The sequence below is a fragment of the Maylandia zebra genome, linkage group LG3 (assembly GCF_041146795.1).
Source record: "Maylandia zebra isolate NMK-2024a linkage group LG3, Mzebra_GT3a, whole genome shotgun sequence".
Taxonomy (NCBI): domain Eukaryota; kingdom Metazoa; phylum Chordata; class Actinopteri; order Cichliformes; family Cichlidae; genus Maylandia; species Maylandia zebra.
The window spans coordinates 26,330,087-26,351,107 of NC_135169.1; the positions used below are offsets into that span (position 1 = coordinate 26,330,087).

A 21,021-nucleotide genomic window follows, 5' to 3' on the forward strand; every position below is an offset into this window, starting at 1 on the left:
TCTACAGAGTCAGTTGCTACAGACCTCTAAACTTCATGTGGCCTTCACATTAGCTCAAGAACAGTGTGTAGAAACCTTCATGGAATTAGTTTCCATGTATACCAGGCTTACATCAGCAACAATGCAAAATGTTGGATGCAGTGGAGTAAAGCACACCTCCACCAGCCACTAGAGCAGTGGAAACATGTTCTCTGGACTGGCGAATCATGCTTCTCTATCTGGCAATCTGATTGATGAGACTGAGTTTGGTGGTTGCCAGGAGACGGTACTTCTCTGATTTATTATGCCAAGTGTAAAGTTTTAGGGAAGGCGGATTATGATGTGGGGCTGTGTTCAGGAGTTGGACTCGGCCCCCTTAGTTCCAGAGAAAGAAATTCTTAACGCTTCAGCATACCAAGACATTTGGACAATTTCATGCAGTTCGGGGAAGACCCCTTGTTCCAACACTCCAACATGGCTGCACACCAGTGCAAAGCAGGGTCTGTAAAGATACGGATGAGGCCCTCTCGTTCAAACATCAATGTGTAAACTGCAAATGGTGGGCCAGCATCGAGTATAGGATGTCAGTAAAACTCACATGTGTGTGAAGATACAAAAACTACACTGAGATAAATTAAATTATGTTGTCAATACAACGAGCTTAATTTGTTCTTGTTCTACAACTAACACATATGAAAATATGATTAAAGCCCAGCGATGATAATGGACATGGTTTTCACTTCCCCTTCTCAGTCAGTGCTGCTTACCGCTCCAAAAGGTCCTGATTGGATTTGATATAATCTGACAAGCCGGCCAGGTCTCACACACACACACACACACACACACACACACACACACACACACACACACACACACACACACACTTATTCCAGGTCATCTGATACACACAAATGCACAAGCTTCTGCAGACTCACTAGCTGACTTAAATGTATGACTCTTCATAATGCAGCAATACTAGACAACTTTACGGACTAAATTCCAGGATGTAAACAAAACGAGAAGATGGAACAAGTCGTAAATGTGGCAGTTTGGTGCAGAAGATTTGCCTCTCGTCCCTCTCACCAAAGCATGGTAAGTAACCTGAAAATAAAAACAATGACAGGCATAACAAGGAACACCTTGTCATAGTTAAATACTGCAAATAAAATTAGATAGACATGAAAAATGAATTAGCCGCAGCTGAGTAAGAGTAAAGTTGCAAAAATCGGATGAAATCCACTGCTTCTTTAAAACGTCTCAAGCACAAGTATAAACGTGTAAAATTCACACACCGAGAATCTGCAAAATCTGAGTACTAAAATCCTGTTATAACGCTATGAAATATGAGATATTTGAGAGCCAGGCCACTTGGATTTATCTTTTTGTGTTCATAGCACTGATAATAATTTTACACGAGGATTATGAAACAGTACAAGGTCACACCAGATAATCCTGTTGTACCCAGCTGATAAACTGTTGACATGCTTTCAGGTATAGTTACATTAAAACTCAAATATCTGTTACTGGAGTTTTTACTAACTAACCTGGTTGAAGAGAAATTTGCTGGCAGGTATCTTCTTCTTTAAAATCAGTAAGAATGCATTAGATTTTAAGATGTCACTGGTGTGTAGAAAACAAAGTCAATAAAATCGCATATCATGGACAAATAGTACAGAATAAACTCCCCGAAGAAATCTGTAAGGATAAAGTAGCATCCAGTAAATTTACAAATGCAGTAGCTGTAAGTACCCAAAACGATCATTACCACCGCCTGCAAACCATGTCCACATGTGTGAACATCTGGACATCCTTGATTGCATGTTCAGTTTTTGTAGTTACACTGTAAAACACGGGCTCTGGAATCCCTCTGGCAATTTTTTTTTACAAAGGCTTGTTAATTACAAATTAATTAAACTTAGCTTTAAGCAGTTTTTAGACATCTTTTTTTCCCTCAAGTATTTGAGGATATAATGCAAAGAGTTTGCTTACCCTATTTAATTCGTCTTTAAAAGAAAGAAAAAGAAAACAATTAATATAATGTTCTGAATTAAACACCTGCAGATGTAAGGTTTGATGGATGGATGAAATGAATAATCCAAGAAGAAAAAACAAACCAAAGCGCAGAGAGAAGGACACGGGCTTCACAAAGAAACCAGAAGGACTGAACAGGAATACGAAGAGAACTAGCTCAGAAACAATAAACAATTGAAACTAATTAGTGGTCTGCAGGGAGGAAAACAGGCACGCAAGTTTAAAACACTGAGGATGGGATCATTTAAAGTGAAACTATACACAAAACTACAAGCTCAGACTTCCTCAGCTCATTAGGTTCAAGTGATATTCAGAAAAAGACCGTTGTCTTTGTGACTGAACCGTTGCTTTCTTGGTAATTCAATCTAATACTTTTCTTTATTTTTAATGTTTTCTCAAATTTATTAAATTAACTTACATTTAAAAGATTTATAAGTTATGTCACCATTTCTCAAGCAAGACAAAATTATTTAGGTTACAGCTGAGTGGAGAAGAGTAAAAAAAACAAGTCTCATTATTGTCCCACAAAAGCATCAATTTCCTCTAAGTCAGAACTAAACTTGATGAGACTTGGAGTCAAATATCCTCAAACCTCTACAAAAGACAATCTAGATGGAAACACTGTATAACATTTCCCTGGTGCTTGCTGAATGTTTTTGAGGAAAGGAGCTCAAATGACAGGCTTTTCTTTCTTTCACTCATCTAAATTTTAGGGAAGCAACACTTTCACTTTCAGACTTTCCTCACCAACCTTCCTGTGAGCCTTGAGATGCGACAGCAACGCCGTGCCTTCACCTCCTTACCTCAGACATGGAAGAAGACACCAGAATCATCTCCTGATTTCTGCCTTTCCTACTCTGCTTTTATAATTAAGTCATCTCCCTCAGCTCATCCTCCTTCCTCCTTAAATCCATGTTGCTGCGCTCCAAATCTTCCTCCTTCCCTCACACCCCTTTCCTTTTGTGGCTTGTTGAGGTTCCTCTTCATCCTCCTGGCCTCCTTGTGCTTACTGCCCTGTCCAACCCAGGCAGCTTGGTTTCGGGTTGGAGTGGTGGGGCCCTGGGGATGTGACCCTCTCTTTGCCAAGGCCCTTCCCAGTGTGGCAGCACAGCTCGCTGTCAATCGCATCAACAAGGATGCCTCACTGTCCTATGCTGTAACATTTGAGTATGCAGTGCTGCAGGTACACAACTGACCGAAGCTCCACACATGATTCACTACTAGCATTATATTTGCTGATATACATGAACCAAGTACATTAAGATTATGGGCTACTCAGCAAGGAAAGCTTTGTTAGCAGTGTTGGGGAGTAACGGAATACATATACCGCTGTTACATATTTAAAATACAAAATATGAGTAACTGTATTCCGTTACAGTTACTGTTTAAAAAGGTGGTATTCAGAATACAGTTACTTTTTTGAAATAAAGGGATTACACGGCGGTCTTTTCCTGTTTCATATGTTAGGCTATGGTCTCTCTATTTTTGGTAATTCCACGCCGATGGAAACCCAAACAAAACGCACATTAAGAGGCTCTAATGCCTGTGTCTCAATCTTGCGTCTCATAATGATGTGAAGAATATGAAGTGTTTAATATGAAGGCAGTAGGCAGAGTGTTACAGGTATCGCTGTAAAGAATGTAGCCTCATGGGCAGTGTAGTCCGTGCTGCAGGGAGAGTGGACTGCCATACCTGTTATGTGTCTGTGAGCGCGAGGAGGGAGAAAAAGGAGATTGGAAAAGTACGAGCTGTCACTGAGAAGAAACGGGAGCTGGAAGCATGTAAATATAATAATAACCACTGCAGCCAAAAAGAGAGCCTGACGAGCTCAGTTGTAAGTAAGCTATTAAGACTCGACTGTACTGTTCGTGTTTTCCTCCGAAACAATACTTTTCGTTGGAGCAGCCTTTCAACGCCTCTCTCTGTCTCTCGCTAGCAAAGTTGACCCAGACAACAAAGTAAAGCTAGTTTTGGCTACGAGCCCCACACAGAACCAACGTATTAGCCAGAGGTCCCTTTACTACGGTTCAGAGCCGCGGACCTGTTTTATATACGCGCAGAACAGTTTTCTATACAAGATCGCTGCAAAAAGTGCAGCCTAATGTCCACCCAACTGTTGCTCATTTTATATTAATATTTAAAAATGTAGTATGGCGAGTAACCTTCAGTAATCGTAATAAATCACACAGCAATAGTACATTCATGTAGTTGTAAAAAAGCATGACAATATATTAAGTAATCCAAAGTATTCAGAATACATTACTGTCATTGAGTAACGTAACGGAATATGTTACAAAATACATTTTGGGGCATTTACTCTGTAATCTGTGGTGGAATATATTTTAAAAGTAACCTTCCCAACACTGTTTGTTAGACAACCAAAGTTAGCTTATTTAGCTAGCAACATTAATCTATAAATTAAGCCAAATAAACAAAAAAAACCAAAACAGGAACAAGCATTCAGAAAGTATGCAGAGGCAAAGAACACCTTATATTAAAGAAATTGCTCATCATTTAAACAGTATGCCACTATAATTTAACTTTGCATGTGCTATGCTGTTGAGTAGCTTTAACACTGGAAATCTTGAACAAACCTATATCCTTGCAAATATAATTTAGCTGCTCTACACTGCATGAAAGAAAATTGATGCATGGCTGTTTCAAGTTAATTTACCTTGTTTTTTTTCTGGCTGGTTTGTTTCAGTATTAATTTTTGGATTATTGGACATTTTTTTCAGGAGCCATGTGAGACATCCAGGGCACTGGAGGCATTTGTGGGTTTCCACACCAAAGCTTCAGGCTACATTGGCCCAGCCAACCCAGGCTACTGTGATGCTGCTTCAATGCTGAGCAAAGGCTGGAATAAAGTAAGCTGGAATGTGTCTACTACGCATCTTTAACACATCAGGAAGAAAAACTAATCATATTTTGCTGTGATTTGGTCTCGTTACAAACCCTTTTTCTTGTCTACTGTAATCTTCCAGGCACTGTTTCCTTGGGGATGTGTTGGCTATGAGTTGGATGATGTTCGCAGCCATCCGACTTTTGCTCGCTCGATGGCAAGACCTACCTGGGTCCTACTTAGTGTCATGAGCTACTTCAGGTGGGCTCACATTGGCATCATCTCTTCCTCTGAGGACATCTGGATGGAAACAGCAACCAAGGTTTGAAAACCTTTGTTTTCACATTTGGACTCCAAAAACAGCCACAGGTTTCTGAATGCTGCCTAGATACCTAGAAGAGTTACAACATCAAATACCTGATCATAAAGCCAAGACTATCAGTCTTTGAAGTTTTGTCTAGGCCATGTTTCTCTATCATGTCCAGGTGGCTGACGCCTTGAGGAGCCACGGCATGCCGGTCAGACTGGTCACTTTTATGGAGAACACACCTCACGGCATCAGACGAGCTCTCACCAAGGTCCGCAAGATGAGTGAAATACGAGGTCAGTATTCATTTATATTCATTTAAGTCTCAACTCACTTGCGCTCAACTGGATATTCGATGGTCAAGTAGTCATTTCTGTTATCATCTTCATTGACCCTGACCATCTGATGATGAAATTTATGTCACTTGCACCTGAGTAGACATTTGCAAACTAGTGGATTAGCGAAATCTAAATGAGGGTTTACGCAATCGAGTTAGTAGGAAGTACCTTAAACCTAAATTTCTTATGCAACCCTTGTGGTTGCATAAAAACTTCCAGTTTTTTATGGTCTGCAGGAAAACAGTTTTCAACTTGCTTGTGCTACAACCTTAGTAAACATTTTCCTGATTATTTAAGGACTCAGTTGCTAGTGTCATATCAGACTGAGTACAATATGAAATTTTGATAATTGAGCTCATTTTGATTATAAAGGAAGGAAATGCATATTGGCTAACAATTTGTCAATCAGTAGAAAAACATTTACTTTTTTTCACATAAAGACAATGTCAGTCAATGATGAAACATGTCAGATCTTGATGTTCAGTCTCATTTCTCGTCCCAGTTGTGATCCTCTGCATGCACTCGGTTCTGATTGGTGGCACAGCCCAGAGGCTTCTACTGGAGACGGCCTACGATATGCAGATGATTGATGGCTCTCTAGTGTTTCTTCCTTATGACACACTGCTCTACAGTCTGCCCTACCATAATGTGACCTACCCAGCTCTGAAGAGAAACAACAAACTGCTGCGGGCCTATGATGCCGTGCTGACCGTCACCATCGACTCACCCCGGGTGTCGTTCTACGAGGCTTATAGAGAGGCCATGGAAAGAGGAGAGGTGGCGAGTACGTTGAAACCCCAGCAGGTGATGCACGGAAAGAGATTTTAATACATTAAGCATTGTCTTTCTATTGAAGACATTGCCATAAGCAAAGCAGCTGAAGTTGACATCTCTGTGTGTGCTGTAGGTATCGCCTCTGTTTGGTACCATCTACAACTCTGTCATCTTCATGGCTCATGCAGTGCATCGGGTTCGGGAGTCCAGGGAGTGGATGTCTGGAGGAAATTTGGCACGACAGAGCCAAAACTTGGCCTTCCAGGTAATGAGACACAGCACTGGGTCTACTTTTTTTATGCCTAATTCCTTGCTGCTGTTGTAGGCTTTCCATCTATTTCAGTTTCTGAACCTGGTTTACTGTACAATATAACTCTAAAAAGTTACTTTTCTCAATAGGTAATATAGTGCATTTCTGTATTAAATTATGTAATAAAATAGAATAGCCTATATGATAAGATGAGAAAGATCTATACAAAGGATAAACGGACGCACCCCTTTTTTTTTTTCTTTTTTTTTTTGCAGGGCTTCAGTCACCCAATTACAACTAATGGGTCTGGAGCAGCTCTGCTGGAATACCTCATACTGGACACAGATGGAATATCTTGGGAGCTGAAGCCAACACACAGGTATTTAATAGCTGAGATTACATGTTTAGTGTTTTATTGTGTCTGACTAGGAAATGAAGGAATGAAGGCAAGTCAAGAGAAATGCTGTACTAGTGCAGATACCATTCAAAATTAACAACTGATCTAACTGACTAATGACAGGGTCGACATGGAGATCGGTATGGTCCGCTTCCTGGGTAAAGACATCCATTTCCCTCGAGGTTATGGACCCAAGAAAGACGCCTCATGCTGGTTTACTCCAGGAGTCATCTGCTCAGGAGGTGAGGATGTAGCAACTTTGACTTCGTCCATTGGGTTACTGCTGTGAAGCTATAGGCACCAACACCACAAATACAATACATTCAAGACTGTGTTTCAATGACTTAAATGACTAGCCTATTAAAACTCAACACTTTCCTAAAAAGGCATAATTTTAAGCCATTATAAAATAATGAAATAACAATAAAACGGTTGAGTTACACAAAAAAATCCTAACCCTTAAAATAGTTGTTGAGGAAATTAGCTAAAAGAAGCAAAAACCTGTATTTTTCTGCGGTAAGGTTGGACATTTTAACAGAGGAGTCTATGGGGCTTGACTCATGAAGGCAGCCCTTTGTGGCCATTTAAGGAACTGTAAGTTGCTGCTTGGCAAGGACCAAGCACACATCTATACACAGTATGTCACGTTGATCTCTGTGCTCTGGATGTTTCAGTGTACATTTGATATATTTAAGAATGATACATGACACTTCAAACAAATATATAAATATATGTGCAGTTCCAAGAAAGTGTTTGTGTTTTGTTTCAAAAATTTCATTACAAGTATTTGTACCGTTGGAAGTGTCATACCTACTTCAAAATTGAATTTAAACTAACAATTAAAATTAAAGCTTTGACAATATAAGCTAGTAAATGTTTGCATCTAATTACAGATTTTTTTAAGATAAAATTTGTTTTTCGACTTCTTCTTCTCTGTTCCAGGAGTGGATTTGTTCTCAACCATAAGTGTGCTCCTTGGGGTGATTGCTGCCTTTATTGTTGCTGTGCCACTAATTTACTGCATCAGGTACAAAGATGTCTTAAAACATGATGTTATTGAATATTAGTATAAATTAAAATCTTTCCAGGTAAAAACTTTAGAACTTATCATCATGTAGCTGTTTTTCTGATATCTCCATGCCTCAAGCGTTAACTTTCATCAACCTCCTTTATTTCCATCAGGCGACGGATAAATCAGATCCGGCTGGTCAGAGGTCCCAACAAGATTTTACTTACACTGGCTGATGTCACATTCATAAACCCATCGCTTAGCAACAAGGTCAGCCTCCGTCTACTTAGAATTCTGAATTCTTAATTTAACATTTTCCTGTATTTATCCAAACTGATAATATTGCGTGATGTAAAGTTGAAACCGACTGACAAATAATTTTCTTCCTCTCTGTAGAAGCTGAGTCTGGATGACAGTAGGACTAGCGGCATGAAGAGCACGTCTGAACGCAGTCTTGCCTCAACGATTTCCACCCAATCGCCAGCCACCTACGAAAACTCCAACGTTGTAATTTTTGAGGCAAGGCCATCCATTTATGAGCTGCAGTGCAACAGTTTCGAAACTATACAGAAATAAAACAGTTACAGATTGCTCCATGTAACTCATGCAGCATTGGTCCAGCATGGATGTGCAAAAAATACTAAAATTAAATTGATTTACATGGCTTAAAAGCCTAAAAAGATGTCTAAGTATTTGCGCTGTTTGGTGTTTTTCTCCACTAGGGGGACTGGGCGTGGCTGAAGAGACTTCCTTATGGGACATTTAGCAGCATCAATCCCAAAACAAGTGATGTGTTTGAACTGGTACGTGATATTGTTACATGACAAAGTAGATATTTTTTTAGTTTAACTACTTTTTTCATAAAGACAACATCTGACAACCTCCCATGTATCCTTAATTACATGTTTTGAAAAAACCTTAGTTTACATGATTAAAGTCGTGGTTTGGCGTCCATTAGAGTAGTTTCTGGGTTTCCAGCTTCAGGGATTTCTCTTAGTAGGCTTTCATGGAGTAAAGACTTAAATAATGTCATACATTTTTACCGAGAACCAGAAAAAAAATGTCAGTGCACTCACTGCCACCATGAACATGAGTATGAGGTTCTCAGCTGATGACATGGTGTTTTGTTGCAGAGACAGATTCAGTTATACCTTCTTCTTGTTGTAATCCTTGGTCTTATAAGCCCAAAAACGTGAAAATCAAGATGTTTCTGTCTGCAGATGAAGGACATGCGTCATGAGAACGTCAACCCTTTCCTTGGCTTTTTTCATGACTGTGGCGTATTCGCCATTGTGACTGAGTTCTGCTCCAGAGGCAGCCTCGAGGACCTGCTCCTAAACGAAGACGTCAAGCTCGACTGGATGTTCAAGTCATCTCTGTTGCTGGATCTAATTAAGGTGAAAGGCAGATAGCAGGAACATGAGTATTTTTTGGTATTTTTTTTAGACAAGGAACATATCCTTGTCTGCAGTCAGGATTAATCAAAGATTTTTAAAATGTTATACTTTTAAGGGTATGAAGTATCTCCATCACCGTGGAGTGTCTCACACTCGTCTAAAGTCTCGCAACTGTGTGGTGGATGGACGGTTTGTCCTGAAGGTTACAGATTATGGCTACAATGAGGTCCTAGAGGCTCAGAGGTTCCCTTATATTGAGCCACATGCAGATGGTGAGACAAACTATGCAACAGGAACAGTTACTTGAAAAAAGCACTACCAACCTGTTTTTAAAATAATGCCCTCATCTTTGTGCAAGAGTTACTTTGGACTGCTCCAGAGATCCTGAGGAGTGGCCAGGCAGGACTACACGGGACTCTACCCGGTGATGTGTACAGCTTCGCCATCATCATGCAGGAGGTGGTGGTGAGAGGGCCTCCATTCTGCATGCTGGACCTGTCTGATAAAGGCAAGAGAATAGCTTCACAATAATAAACCTCCCAAATCTAGTAGAAACGCACAAGTCCAGACTCAGAGAGATTAGACAGCTTCAATTCTTGACAAGATTAGATTCTTCTATGAAAAGATTCCTCCAATTTAAAGGTTCCAGCAGGCAGAAATCTAGAGTGAACCTGTGAACATAACATGCAACTTAGCAAAGAACCAGTTTTAAATTGTATCTTTGGGTGCTTGGGTACTAGCAGCTTAGTTTGTTCCCATTTCTTTGGTTGAATGTACAAAAAATTCAAAAGACATGAGGTCAGGAGAGAGGAGCACATTGTGTTTACAGTCATCTATAAGACACAGTAGGGGCTCTTTGTTGCTGCACTTCAGCCAGTGGATTTGGAGATCTTGTCAAAATTGATGGAATTATGAATGCAGAAAAGTACATTCAGATTTTGACCACAATGCAATACTATCTGGAAAACATTAAAATGGCAACATTTTCATTTTCCGGCATGATAATGATCCCAAACACACTGTCAGTGCAGTAAAAATGATACCTGGATAGAAAAACGCACAGTGGAGCACCCTTAGTCATGGATTTAGTCATTAGTCATTAGGGCCTGGACCTTAACATTGTTGAAGCATTTTGGGATCATCTAAAGGCAGCCAACATCCAAAAGAAGAGCTTAATATGTCCTTCAAGAGATCTGGAAAACTATTCCTGAAAACTACTTAAAGAAATGACAAGAAGGCTGCCTGAGAAAGTTGAGGCTATGTTGAAGAATAAAGGCGTTCATACCAAATACTGACCTTTAGGCTGGTTAGAACTGTACAAGCTCTGTTTCTTTCTTATATACTGTATTTCTATGTATGTTTGCAGATGTTTCAATACATCACTGCACATATGTTCTTAGCCAAATGGGGGAGGTGTAAAGTTGATCAAAGTTGTTTCCTTCTGGATCAGTTTACTTACCAGTACTGGCATCCTCATTTAACTGGTGTTTCTGTGTTTTAGAAATAATAGAGAAGCTGTGTAAGCCTCCTCCTCTGTGCCGTCCAGTGGTCAGTCCGGACTATGCTCCAATGGAATGTATCCAGCTGATGAAACAGTGCTGGAATGAACAGCCAGACAAGCGGCCGGTCTTTGATGAAATCTTTGACCAGGTAGGGCTATTACAAAATATACATTTTTATTTTGAGAAAATATGTTTGAAATAATATTAGAAATAATTTCTTGGAGAACTCTGGTGGGTTTTGAGGATGTCGATGTTCTCATTCCAGTTCAAAAACATCAACAAGGGGAAGAAAACCAACATCATTGACTCTATGCTGAGGATGCTGGAGCAGTACTCGTCTAACCTGGAGGAGCTAATCAGAGAGCGGACAGAGGAGCTGGAGATAGAAAAACAGAAGACAGAGAAGCTTTTGACTCAGATGCTGCCTCCGTAAGTAATTATTTTCAATGGTATAAAGATAAGGATAATGCTGTTACCTTTACACGTTATTTGATACCTGGCTCTTTCCTCCTGTTTACCTGGCCACAATCACACTTATTTTCACTTTTTTTTTCCAGGTCTGTGGCAGAGGCTTTGAAGGTGGGCGGGACAGTTGAACCAGAATATTTTGACCAGGTGTCACTGTATTTCAGTGACATTGTTGGCTTCACCACCATCTCAGCTAACAGCGAACCCATTGAAGTGGTCGATCTCCTCAACGACCTCTACACCCTCTTTGACGCCATCATAGGAAACCATGATGTCTACAAGGTGATAATCTTTTATGTAGTCGTACTGTGGCTTCTGGTATTAAATCTCATCACATGACACTGATGCTTATTCATTTCTGATCTCCTCCAGGTGGAGACAATAGGCGATGCTTACATGGTAGCGTCAGGTGTTCCAGTTCCTAACGGCATCCGACATGCCACAGAAATAGCCAACATGGCTCTTGACATTCTGAGTGCTGTGGGGACCTTTAAAATGAGACACATGCCTGATGTTCCAGTGAGGATACGAATAGGACTTCACACAGGTATTAAAGCATTAGTGCAATATGTGAAGGAGGGTTTTTAGTTGTACAGTTGTCAGTATAGAGTAATTTGAAGTAATGTACACTTCATGGTTATTTAAAATGTAAGCATATATGATGTGTCAATGATTTTTAGCATTTTTATTGGCACAAAATTCGATAAACTACCCGAAACCCAAAGCCATTGACTTTTAACCATTTAGAATATGGATACAGCTACTTTGCTGTCACACAAGTTTCCCTCTGAAGCCTCAATTTGAACCTCTTGGCTGTTGCCAACTTGTCATCAAGGTAGACATATGTAAAAGAGGACCCTCCTTTATTATTATTTTAGTCCAAACTGAGCCATAAATTATATGATTTTCAGTGAGACTTCAAATTGAAGTCATAAACTCATCACAAAAAAATGTACTAACTGACTCACTGGCAAGTTTATTAGGTTAAATATCTAATCAGCCAATCATGTGGCAGCAACTCAACACATTTAGACAAGGAGAAATTGTCAAGTTGACCTGCTGTGTACGTATGTGTTGTAGGTTCGTGCGTAGCAGGTGTTGTGGGTCTCACCATGCCTCGCTACTGTCTGTTTGGAGACACAGTGACCACTGCCTCTCGTATGGAGTCCAGCGGGATGCGTAAGTTGCTAATCTATAAACGGAAAAATCAGTAGATGGATGAAATAGCCAGACATGAACGTGGACTTGTTGTGAAGTCACCTTTCTTCACCTGGAAATGTATCTTTTAAACATTTATCTGTTACAGCTTACAGGATCCATGTTCATCAGAGTACAGTGAAGGTCCTCCATGAACTAAATCTTGGCTACAAGTTGGAGTTGAGAGGAAGGACAGAAGTCCGGGTACAGCCCTTAAACACAAAATATGGGTTTCACCATTATGATCAGATGAAGTGAAAATACAGCCTCTTATAGTTTCTTTCTATATCTTTCTCAGGGGAAAGGAATAGAGGAGACCTACTGGCTCGTAGGGAGAGATGGGTTTACCAAACCCCTGCCTGTTCCTCCAGACCTCAAGTCTGGGTAGGGATAAGTGACTTTTCTCCTTCTCCTGTGTTACTCTGCCTCTTCCTTTTTACCCTCAAGAGTACTGCACTGGTCCATCCACTAAAAACAATTCCCATGCTTGTTTTAGTGTAAAAACAGCAACACATCATGCCAAATTCTCTCACAGATAGAAATTTTAGTGACCATTAAATTATGTACAGATGGTTATTGTTGAATGTGAAAAATTAAACAAACACAAATAGGGAATGTAACATTGCATTTGGGATGATGAAATAAACACAACATATAGAAAAATCCAAATAATTCAGGTTTATAATAAAACTTAAAAAAAACCCTTTCAGTTATTAATTGCTGTGTGTGTGATGACGTTTGTGTAAAGCTTTTTTAAGATTGGTCCAATTGTTGGGGAGCAAATAGTTTACATAAAGACATATACAGACATGCGCCATGACCATAATAGTAAGAAGTGCAGGTCAAACCCTACCTGACCTTTTGAGCTACTGTTATTTTAATTTAAAGACTACAACAGGAACCAGTTATTTTGGAGGGAATTTTTCAAAATAACAGCTCCTAGTTTGTTCTGAAAAGTTTACAGAAATATATCAGATTTTCAAAATAAATGACATCAAGTAGTTATTAATGACAGCTAAAGCAAAACAAAAACAAAAAATACCCAAAACAAACAAACAAAAAAAACCTTGCCCATCTACATTATAAATAATTCCACAGACTTATCAAAAGTATGAAGCTGAAATTTATTTTTAAAGCTGCTTTCTTTAAAAATGGACAGCAAAGAATAAAATGTGTTGGCTTCCCTATCCTACATGTGTTTGCAGATGTCTTCAACCTTACACAAATTATGACAAAGGTTGCACCCACTCCACCAAGATTGTTTTCTCTAACCATTTCCGAGTATCATCATGGGATAATTCATAATTTCGACAGCAAAACGGCACCAATTTAATGTCTCTGATGCGGAAGAACAGAAATTACTTCTGGTACCCTGGGATGCTTTATCGGATTTCTGATGATTCACTGGAGAAAACTTCAAAACGTATATTTTAAAGGGTCCTATCATCATGTGAGATCAGTCAAAATGTGTTTAGGCTCATTGTTAGCAGCTCCTAGTTTGATTCCAGGCCCATCTTCTATTTGTGATTCCTTCCTCAACTTTCTTAAAAGTTTGAATGTGAGAACCCGAACCATCCGAACAAAGCAAAATAAGCTCTTTAAAAAGGAAAAACTGAGAACAGTGTTTAGATTCTGGCTGGAAAAGCAGGTAGGGGAACTGAGTTGCTCCAAACATACTCTTAAATGTCATTTCATCAAATCTGAAAAGTCAAACATAATTACTAATGTTTTCTGTCCATGGTGGTTAAGTTTAGATGCAAAAACTGGATGAAAGGTTGAGTTAAAAGGAGAAAACACTGACTGCAGGTATCCATCAGAATTAATATTGCAACTGTGTTACTGCTACTAACAAAACCACAACTTATAACTTACAACACATTTAGGTCATTTCAGACATTTGGAAAAAAAAAAACGCTTACTTTTTGGAGTACGTAGTTTTATAGAAGTTTTTACACATTCACATTTATTCCCATTTACAGCTGTGAGTTTGTTGGTAATGGCTTGGTGTGCCTTGTTCACTTAAACTGTAGACTGAGCACAAGATTTCAGCCTTACAGCATTACAGGATAAAGCTGTGGACCTAAGCAGTGGCTATTACTATAAATCCACCTGTCAGCTAATCTGTTCTTTGGAGAGAAAGCCAAGCCATTGCAGGACTACACTGTGTGCGTATGTGTGTGCTGTCATCACGCTGTTCACTTCATCTCAACAGGCAAATGGCCCATGGGCTGCAGATGGCCGAGATAGCCCAGTACAAGAAACAGAAAGCCGAGAAACAACAACAAGAACAACTTGCAAAGAAGAAAAACTGAGGTAATGTTATGCATTGTAAAAAAAATGTATAACATTACTGGCTTGGTTGGCAACGTTACTCATCATTGGGCAAACATATGTTGGGGAATGAACTGTCTCAGTGCAGTTTGTTTGCATTTGATTGGGTCTTAAATGTGACACCTTCAAAGTTACACAAGAAATCTTAGCCACAGCATGAAGCAGCTTGTCATATAAATGGGAATCTGGTACAATAGCTCTTTGAGCTTTTTCAAAAAAAGGCCTGAGCCAACATATATGTTTCCCAACCAGCTGTTGAGCGGTTGCTGGAGCTTGCTTGCTGGTCCTAAAGATGATGTTCTGCCAATAACCTCCTTGCAATTGCTTTGGTCACTACCAGATTGCCTTGGTTACCCATAGTTGGGTTGGCAACCCATAGTTACATGGAACTCATCAACTTGTAACTGCAAACACTTTTTAACAAACCACCAAACAGTAATGAAACTTTCAAAAATAAGTTGTGCCTTAGCACTGAAACCAGCATATTTCAAAAGGAGAAACTTATGGTCCCAATTTCTAATTTGTCAAGTCCTGACTGGGGCCTATTTATTATGCCAATCATTATTACTTGAGAATTATTGATCATACAAAAAGCCTGCAGACATGAAAAAGTGGTTAGGAAATCTAATGTTTGAATAAATTTCTTCTGTTCATTCATTTTACCGTTACACTGTTACTCATATCTGATGTGAAGTTTCTTGCAGCTTAAACTAAACAAAAGATTTCCTGTGGGATTTTGAAGTCGGTCAAGAGACAAGTAAATGCAAACAAAAACGGCAATATCTAAAGACAGTTCAAGGGAGAGATGTGGGGATTTTGTCCATTAAATACAGGGAGTGCAGAATTATTAGGCAAATGAGTATTTTGTCCACATCATCCTCTTCATGCATGTTGTCTTACTCCAAGCTGTATAGGCTCGAAAGCCTACTACCAATTAAGCATATTAGGTGATGTGCAACTCTGTAATGAGAAGGGGTGTGGTCTAATGACATCAACACCCTATATCAGGTGTGCATATTTATTAGGCAACTTCCTTTCCTTTGACTTGACAGGCTCAGAAAAGTCAAAAATAGTGAGATATCTTGCAGAGGGATGCAGCAGTCTCAAAATTGCAAAGCTTCTGAAGCGTGATCATTGAACAATCAAGCGTTTCATTCAAAATAGTCAACAGGGTAGCAAGAAGCGTGTGGAAAAACCAAGGCGCAAAATAACTGCCCATGAACTGAGAAAAGTCAAGCGTGCAGCTGCCAAGATGCCACTTGCCGCCAGTTTGGCCATATTTCAGAGCTGCAACATCACTGGAGTGCCCAAAAGCACAAGGTGTGCAATACTCAGAGACATGGCCAAGGTAAGAAAGGCTGAAAGACGACCACCACTGAACAAGACACACACGCTGAAACGTCAAGACTGGGCCAAGAAATATCTCAAGACTGGTTTTTCTAAGGTTTTATGGACTGATGAAATGAGAGTGAGTCTTGATGGGCCAGATGGATGGGCCCGTGGCTGGATTGGTAAAGGGCAGAGAGCTCCAGTCCGACTCAGACGCCAGCAAGGTGGAGGTGGAGTACTGGTTTGGGCTGGTATCATCAAAGATGAGCTTGTGGGGCCTTTTCGGGTTGAGGATGGAGTCAAGCTCAACTCCCAGTCCTACTGCCAGTTTCTGGAAGACACCTTCTTCAAGCAGTGGTACAGGAAGAAGTCTGCATCCTTCAAGAAAAACATGATTTTCATGCAGGACAATGCTCCATCACACGCATCCAAGTACTCCACAGCGTGGCTGGCAAGAAAGGGTATAAAAGAAGAAGAACTAATGACATGGCCTCCTTGTTCACCTGATCTGAACCCCATTGAGAACCTGTGGTCCATCATCAAATGTGAGATTTACAAGGAGAGAAAACAGTACACCTCTCTGAACAGTGTCTGGGAGGCTGTGGTTGCTGCTGCACGCAATGTTGATGGTGAACAGATCAAAACACTGACAGAATCCATGGATGGCAGGCTTTTGAGTGTCCTTGCAAAGAAAGGTGGCTATATTGGTCGCTGATTTGTTTTTGTTTTGTTTTTGAATGTCAGAAATGTATATTTGTGAATGTGGAGATGTTATATTGGTTTCACTGGTAAAAATAAATAATTGAAATGGGTATATATTTGTTTTTTGTTAAGTTGCCTAATAATTATGCACAGTAATAGTCACCTGCACACACAGATATCCCCCTAAAATAGCTAAAACTAAAAACAAACTAAAAACTACTTCCAAAAACATTCAGCTTTGATATTAATGAGTTTTTTGGGTTCATTGAGAACATGGTTGTTGTTCAATAATAAAATTATTCCTCAAAAATGCAACTTGCCTAATAATTCTGCACTCCCTGTAGAAAGTCCTCTTTTTTTTTATCACTGACAAAACTCAGTTCTTCTACTTTACAAGTTTTTAAAATGAAAATGTCACATGTGGACCATTCACCACATCACTGTTGTCACTCGAAATGTTTGAGCTAATCATAAACTTAATTTTTTTAAATTTCATCTGTTTAAGGTTCTTACCCCATCAGAGGGAAATATTCCCAAAGCAAGCTTTTCGTTTAATGTGGTGATGTACCGACACCAACTGACCTGGGCTGAAATGTGAAATCTGATATGTCATGGTGCTTCTTCATACATGTCTACAGTACAGATGTTTTATTTTCATTAGTGCACCTCTAAATTGACTATGTACTGAGGAAACACCACGAATGTCTATATAATTGTTTGTATTTATGACCTTGTCTGTATAGATGTTATTTCCAATGTTTACTTCCTTTTTTTCTTTTCTTAAATGTACAGTCATGTGAAAAAGAAAGCTTTCACAGGAGTCTATGCAGTTGTGTGAAATCTATGTTTTGCTTGTGGTCACTGTCCTGTTACATTATCCATATAGGGCCAAACTTTATTTGTCAGACAGATTTCCTGACACCTCTGAAATACCTTGGTATACAGAGGAGTTCATGGTCAACTCAATGACTGCAAGCTGTCCAGGTCCTGTGGCTGCAAAACAAGCCCAAATCATCACCCCTCCACCACCGTGCTTGACAGTTGGTATAAGCTTGTTTATGCTGATGTGCTGAGTTTGGTTTTCTCCAGACATGGCACTGTACATTATGGCCAAATATTTCCTCATTTGGTCTCATCTGTTCAAAGGACATTGTTCCAGAAGTCTTGTGGTTTACTCGACTTAGAAACTTAAGCTATTCTTTTTAGAGAAAAGGTATCTTCTGGCAACCCTTCCAAACAAGCCATACATGTTGAGTCTTTTGCTAATTGTGCTGTCGTGAATTTTAAGTTTGAACTAACCGAGCCCTGTAGAGTCTGAGATGTAGCTCTTGGATTTTTTGCAGTTTCTTTGAACATTGAACATGATCTGACCTTGAGGTGAATTAGCTGGGGTGTCGACTCCTGGGAAGACTATGACATTGTGTTAACAAGCACCTGAATACTCCAGACCACCAAACTACTGAAACTTCCGCTCTCTGATACTTCCCATTGGAAGCAGTGTACTTAGTTTGTCGCAGGATTTCAGAGAGTCCTGTAAAAACTTTCTGTTTCGCATGATTGTACTTGTTGTTAATTCCTGTGTTTCAAACCTTCCAAAATGAACTAAAGCCATCAAGAGACTGTGAAGAAACAGTTACTATAACTTCATGCTCAAAGTTTCTACTGTGTTGAAGATATATAGATACAGGTTGAACTGGGGTTGGCCTATGCTTTCACGTATTACCAGTTTGTAATTCTAGAATTCAAACTAAGCCATTAGGAGCACATTGCTTTTTAAAATGGCAGCATAACAAAGCCTCAATAAGGAAATAGGTGTAGCTAGTTAAAGTTAAAAAAAGCAGCAGTACACACCCAAAAACATCTAAACACATAACAGTAATTAGATTTTGCAGATGGTAATTGCATAAAGTACCTTTAAAGGTATTGTTCAACATCCTGTTAAAAAGTCAGATTAATGCTACTTTAGCAATTTAGCTAACTAATATCTGGTTAGCTAAAGTGAGCTAAACAACTTGCTAGGCTATGCAGATATTAAAAGATATGAAAATTTTGCCTAACTTTTGAAAAGTCATCTATTTGGCTGTTTTAATTAATAAAACAGTTTTTGTTCTGGTTCCAGACCTAAAGCTAAGCTATGCTAATCACTACCTGACTATAGGTCTTATATGGATACGAGTGTTAGTGATTTCGTCGTCATAGCGAGAAACTAAAGAAGCGTATTCCCCAAAATGTTTCATTTTTTCTTTTATATCTTTTTTGTAATAATTTACTCATAGCTGAAGCTAATTCCAACATTAAAAGAAGTAATCTTTTCCCATCTTGCGTTAATGTTCTGTTCATCTTTCCTTTTTCTTCCCCCTTTGATTGCTTCTCCTCTTCCTCTCAGCACCAGCATTTGCATTCCGAGGAAGCAGTCGAAGGACATGAAGCTAATGTTTCACAAGGCAGTGAAAAAAATCTCGCACGTCCGTGTCGTGACGCAGCTCTACATGCAAGAAGACGACGACAACGTCATGATGACGCATCACTGAATGACCTGTAACTCATGACTTTGCCTCAACTGGACACCGGACAGTATCTCCAGCCTCCGCGCTATTCCAGTGGGGAAGAGCAATAGAGAAAATGGATACGATTACCATCTTGAACCTCCAGGGACATAAAACATGAAACTCTTTATATCCTCACTAAAATTTGATGGTGATTTTCCACAGAGGGCAGTTGACAGGAGGAGGATGTGGCTAGTGAAAGTATCATTTCAGATTGTGTTTAAGTCTGTGTGCATTAGCGGCTTGAGCCAGGAGATGTAGTCCAATATGGAGCTATGAATAGAGGCCAGCAAGTCTAGACTCAGCAAAGCAGGGATCTGCAGAAGCTGTCTGTCAGCAGCTGAGGGGCAGAGCTAATCCAAACATCCCATTCCTTGGTTTCTGTCTGAAGGAGGAAGAGATGAGGAGAACCCTGCATTTGTATTTGAATAAATACTTATGTTTAGGTACTTGCAGTCCCTACTTGTAATTAGAAAAGTGAAAGGAAGTGAGTCATTGTCAGCAATGGCAGATTATTTGATTTTTTTCAATTTTTTTCCAAAAAATTTTTCCACCAAAATCATATAAAGGTAGTTAAAGGTTAAATCTTAAAAACACTTTTTTTGTTTTACTGCTAATATAAAACCCAAAGATATTAAAGTTACAATAAAAAAACCTAGGAAACACTTGGATTTGGATTATTTTAAATTATTAATTTAATCTTATGTTACAAAGGAAACACTCCTAAAATTAAAAGTCTGGATAAGGAGCAATGGTGATTCTGTAGTGTGTTGGTGCCCCTCCAACCAATGTGTACCACCATTAGCTTATAAAAAGAATAACCTACAAAAGAGTTCAGAGGCAGCTTTTATTACTTAACTACAAAAAGATATTGCCCATGTTAGCTGATTTTACCCTTCAAATCACCAATTACTGGTGTCTTAAATAATGTGAGGTAAAACTTTACTAATGCTTATTGCAGTACCAATGCCCACCTCCAACATCTGGTTTACCTTCGGTTACTAGAGCACACACAGAAAAGATTATTGGCCCTCATAAACAGTAATTTCTAATATGGACAATATGCTTGGTAGAAACTGAATGTAAACCACTGAACCAACATCATTTGACCAGATTATTTTAAATTGAATGTTTTACATTATACATTTCTAATAAAAAATTACATATACTCAAATTGCTTAAAGTCAACATTTTGGGCATAAATATTGTTTTGAGTGTGGTGATTGCAATGATGCTGCATGTAGTTTTTAAAGGTAAATGTCTACGTTAGTTAAGTCGAGCACTGCCTTAGTTGTTACGATCAGTTTTAATCTATGCAGGGTTCACTATGTTGGCATGCACTACTTCTTCTTCTGAGATTTTCCATCTTGAAGCTGTTTCCCTTTGTTTACCAGAGTTTTCCTGAAATAAATGTTACATATGTTTGTTCAAGTTCAGTTTACAGTTTAATTTGTGGTCATATCTAAAACCAGTGTTAACTGGACTTTTATCTATCACATTTGTATAACCCAGTGACTCCAATAAAGTTTTTATGGCTTCTAAATAGGTACATACACTATATTTCCAAAAGTATTCATTTGTCTGCCTTCACAGGAATATGAATTCGAGGGACACCTCATCCT

General features: G+C 39.2%; 1 protein-coding gene across 2 annotated transcripts; it reads left to right on the forward strand.

The window, feature by feature from the left end:
* The first annotated feature begins 828 nt into the window (after positions 1-828).
* Positions 829-20,957, forward strand: gc2 (guanylyl cyclase 2). Of its 2 annotated transcripts, XM_004573405.5 has the most exons (25): positions 829-1,071; positions 2,724-3,193; positions 4,749-4,877; positions 4,995-5,174; positions 5,338-5,455; positions 6,000-6,301; positions 6,405-6,536; positions 6,797-6,900; positions 7,042-7,160; positions 7,861-7,945; positions 8,101-8,197; positions 8,324-8,446; positions 8,650-8,730; positions 9,148-9,324; positions 9,440-9,596; positions 9,683-9,832; positions 10,826-10,974; positions 11,092-11,255; positions 11,384-11,576; positions 11,667-11,841; positions 12,375-12,473; positions 12,601-12,695; positions 12,790-12,875; positions 14,704-14,804; positions 19,240-19,361. In XM_004573405.5, the coding sequence occupies exons 2-24, from the start codon at positions 2,780-2,782 to the stop codon at positions 14,801-14,803; spliced, it is 3,429 nt and encodes a 1,142-aa protein (XP_004573462.1). In that variant the 5' UTR covers positions 829-1,071; positions 2,724-2,779; the 3' UTR covers position 14,804; positions 19,240-19,361. The 2 variants fall into 2 exon arrangements, with proteins under 2 accessions (XP_004573462.1, XP_004573461.1); XM_004573404.5 differs by lacking the exon at positions 14,704-14,804 and having other exon boundaries at positions 19,240-20,957.
* Positions 20,958-21,021: the final 64 nt, after the last annotated feature.

What these genes read in the sequence shown, in the direction of transcription:
- gc2 (XM_004573404.5), top strand. Translation starts at nt 2,780, where the DNA reads ATGCGACAGCAACGCCGTGCCTTCACCTCCTTACCTCAGACATGGAAG. An exon ending in CAAGATGAGTGAAATACGAG is followed by an intron (nt 5,456 to 5,999) that starts GTCAGTATTCAT and finishes TTCTCGTCCCAG; the next exon opens with TTGTGATCCTCTGCATGCAC. An exon ending in TTGACTCAGATGCTGCCTCC is followed by an intron (nt 11,256 to 11,383) that starts GTAAGTAATTAT and finishes TTTTTTTTCCAG; the next exon opens with GTCTGTGGCAGAGGCTTTGA.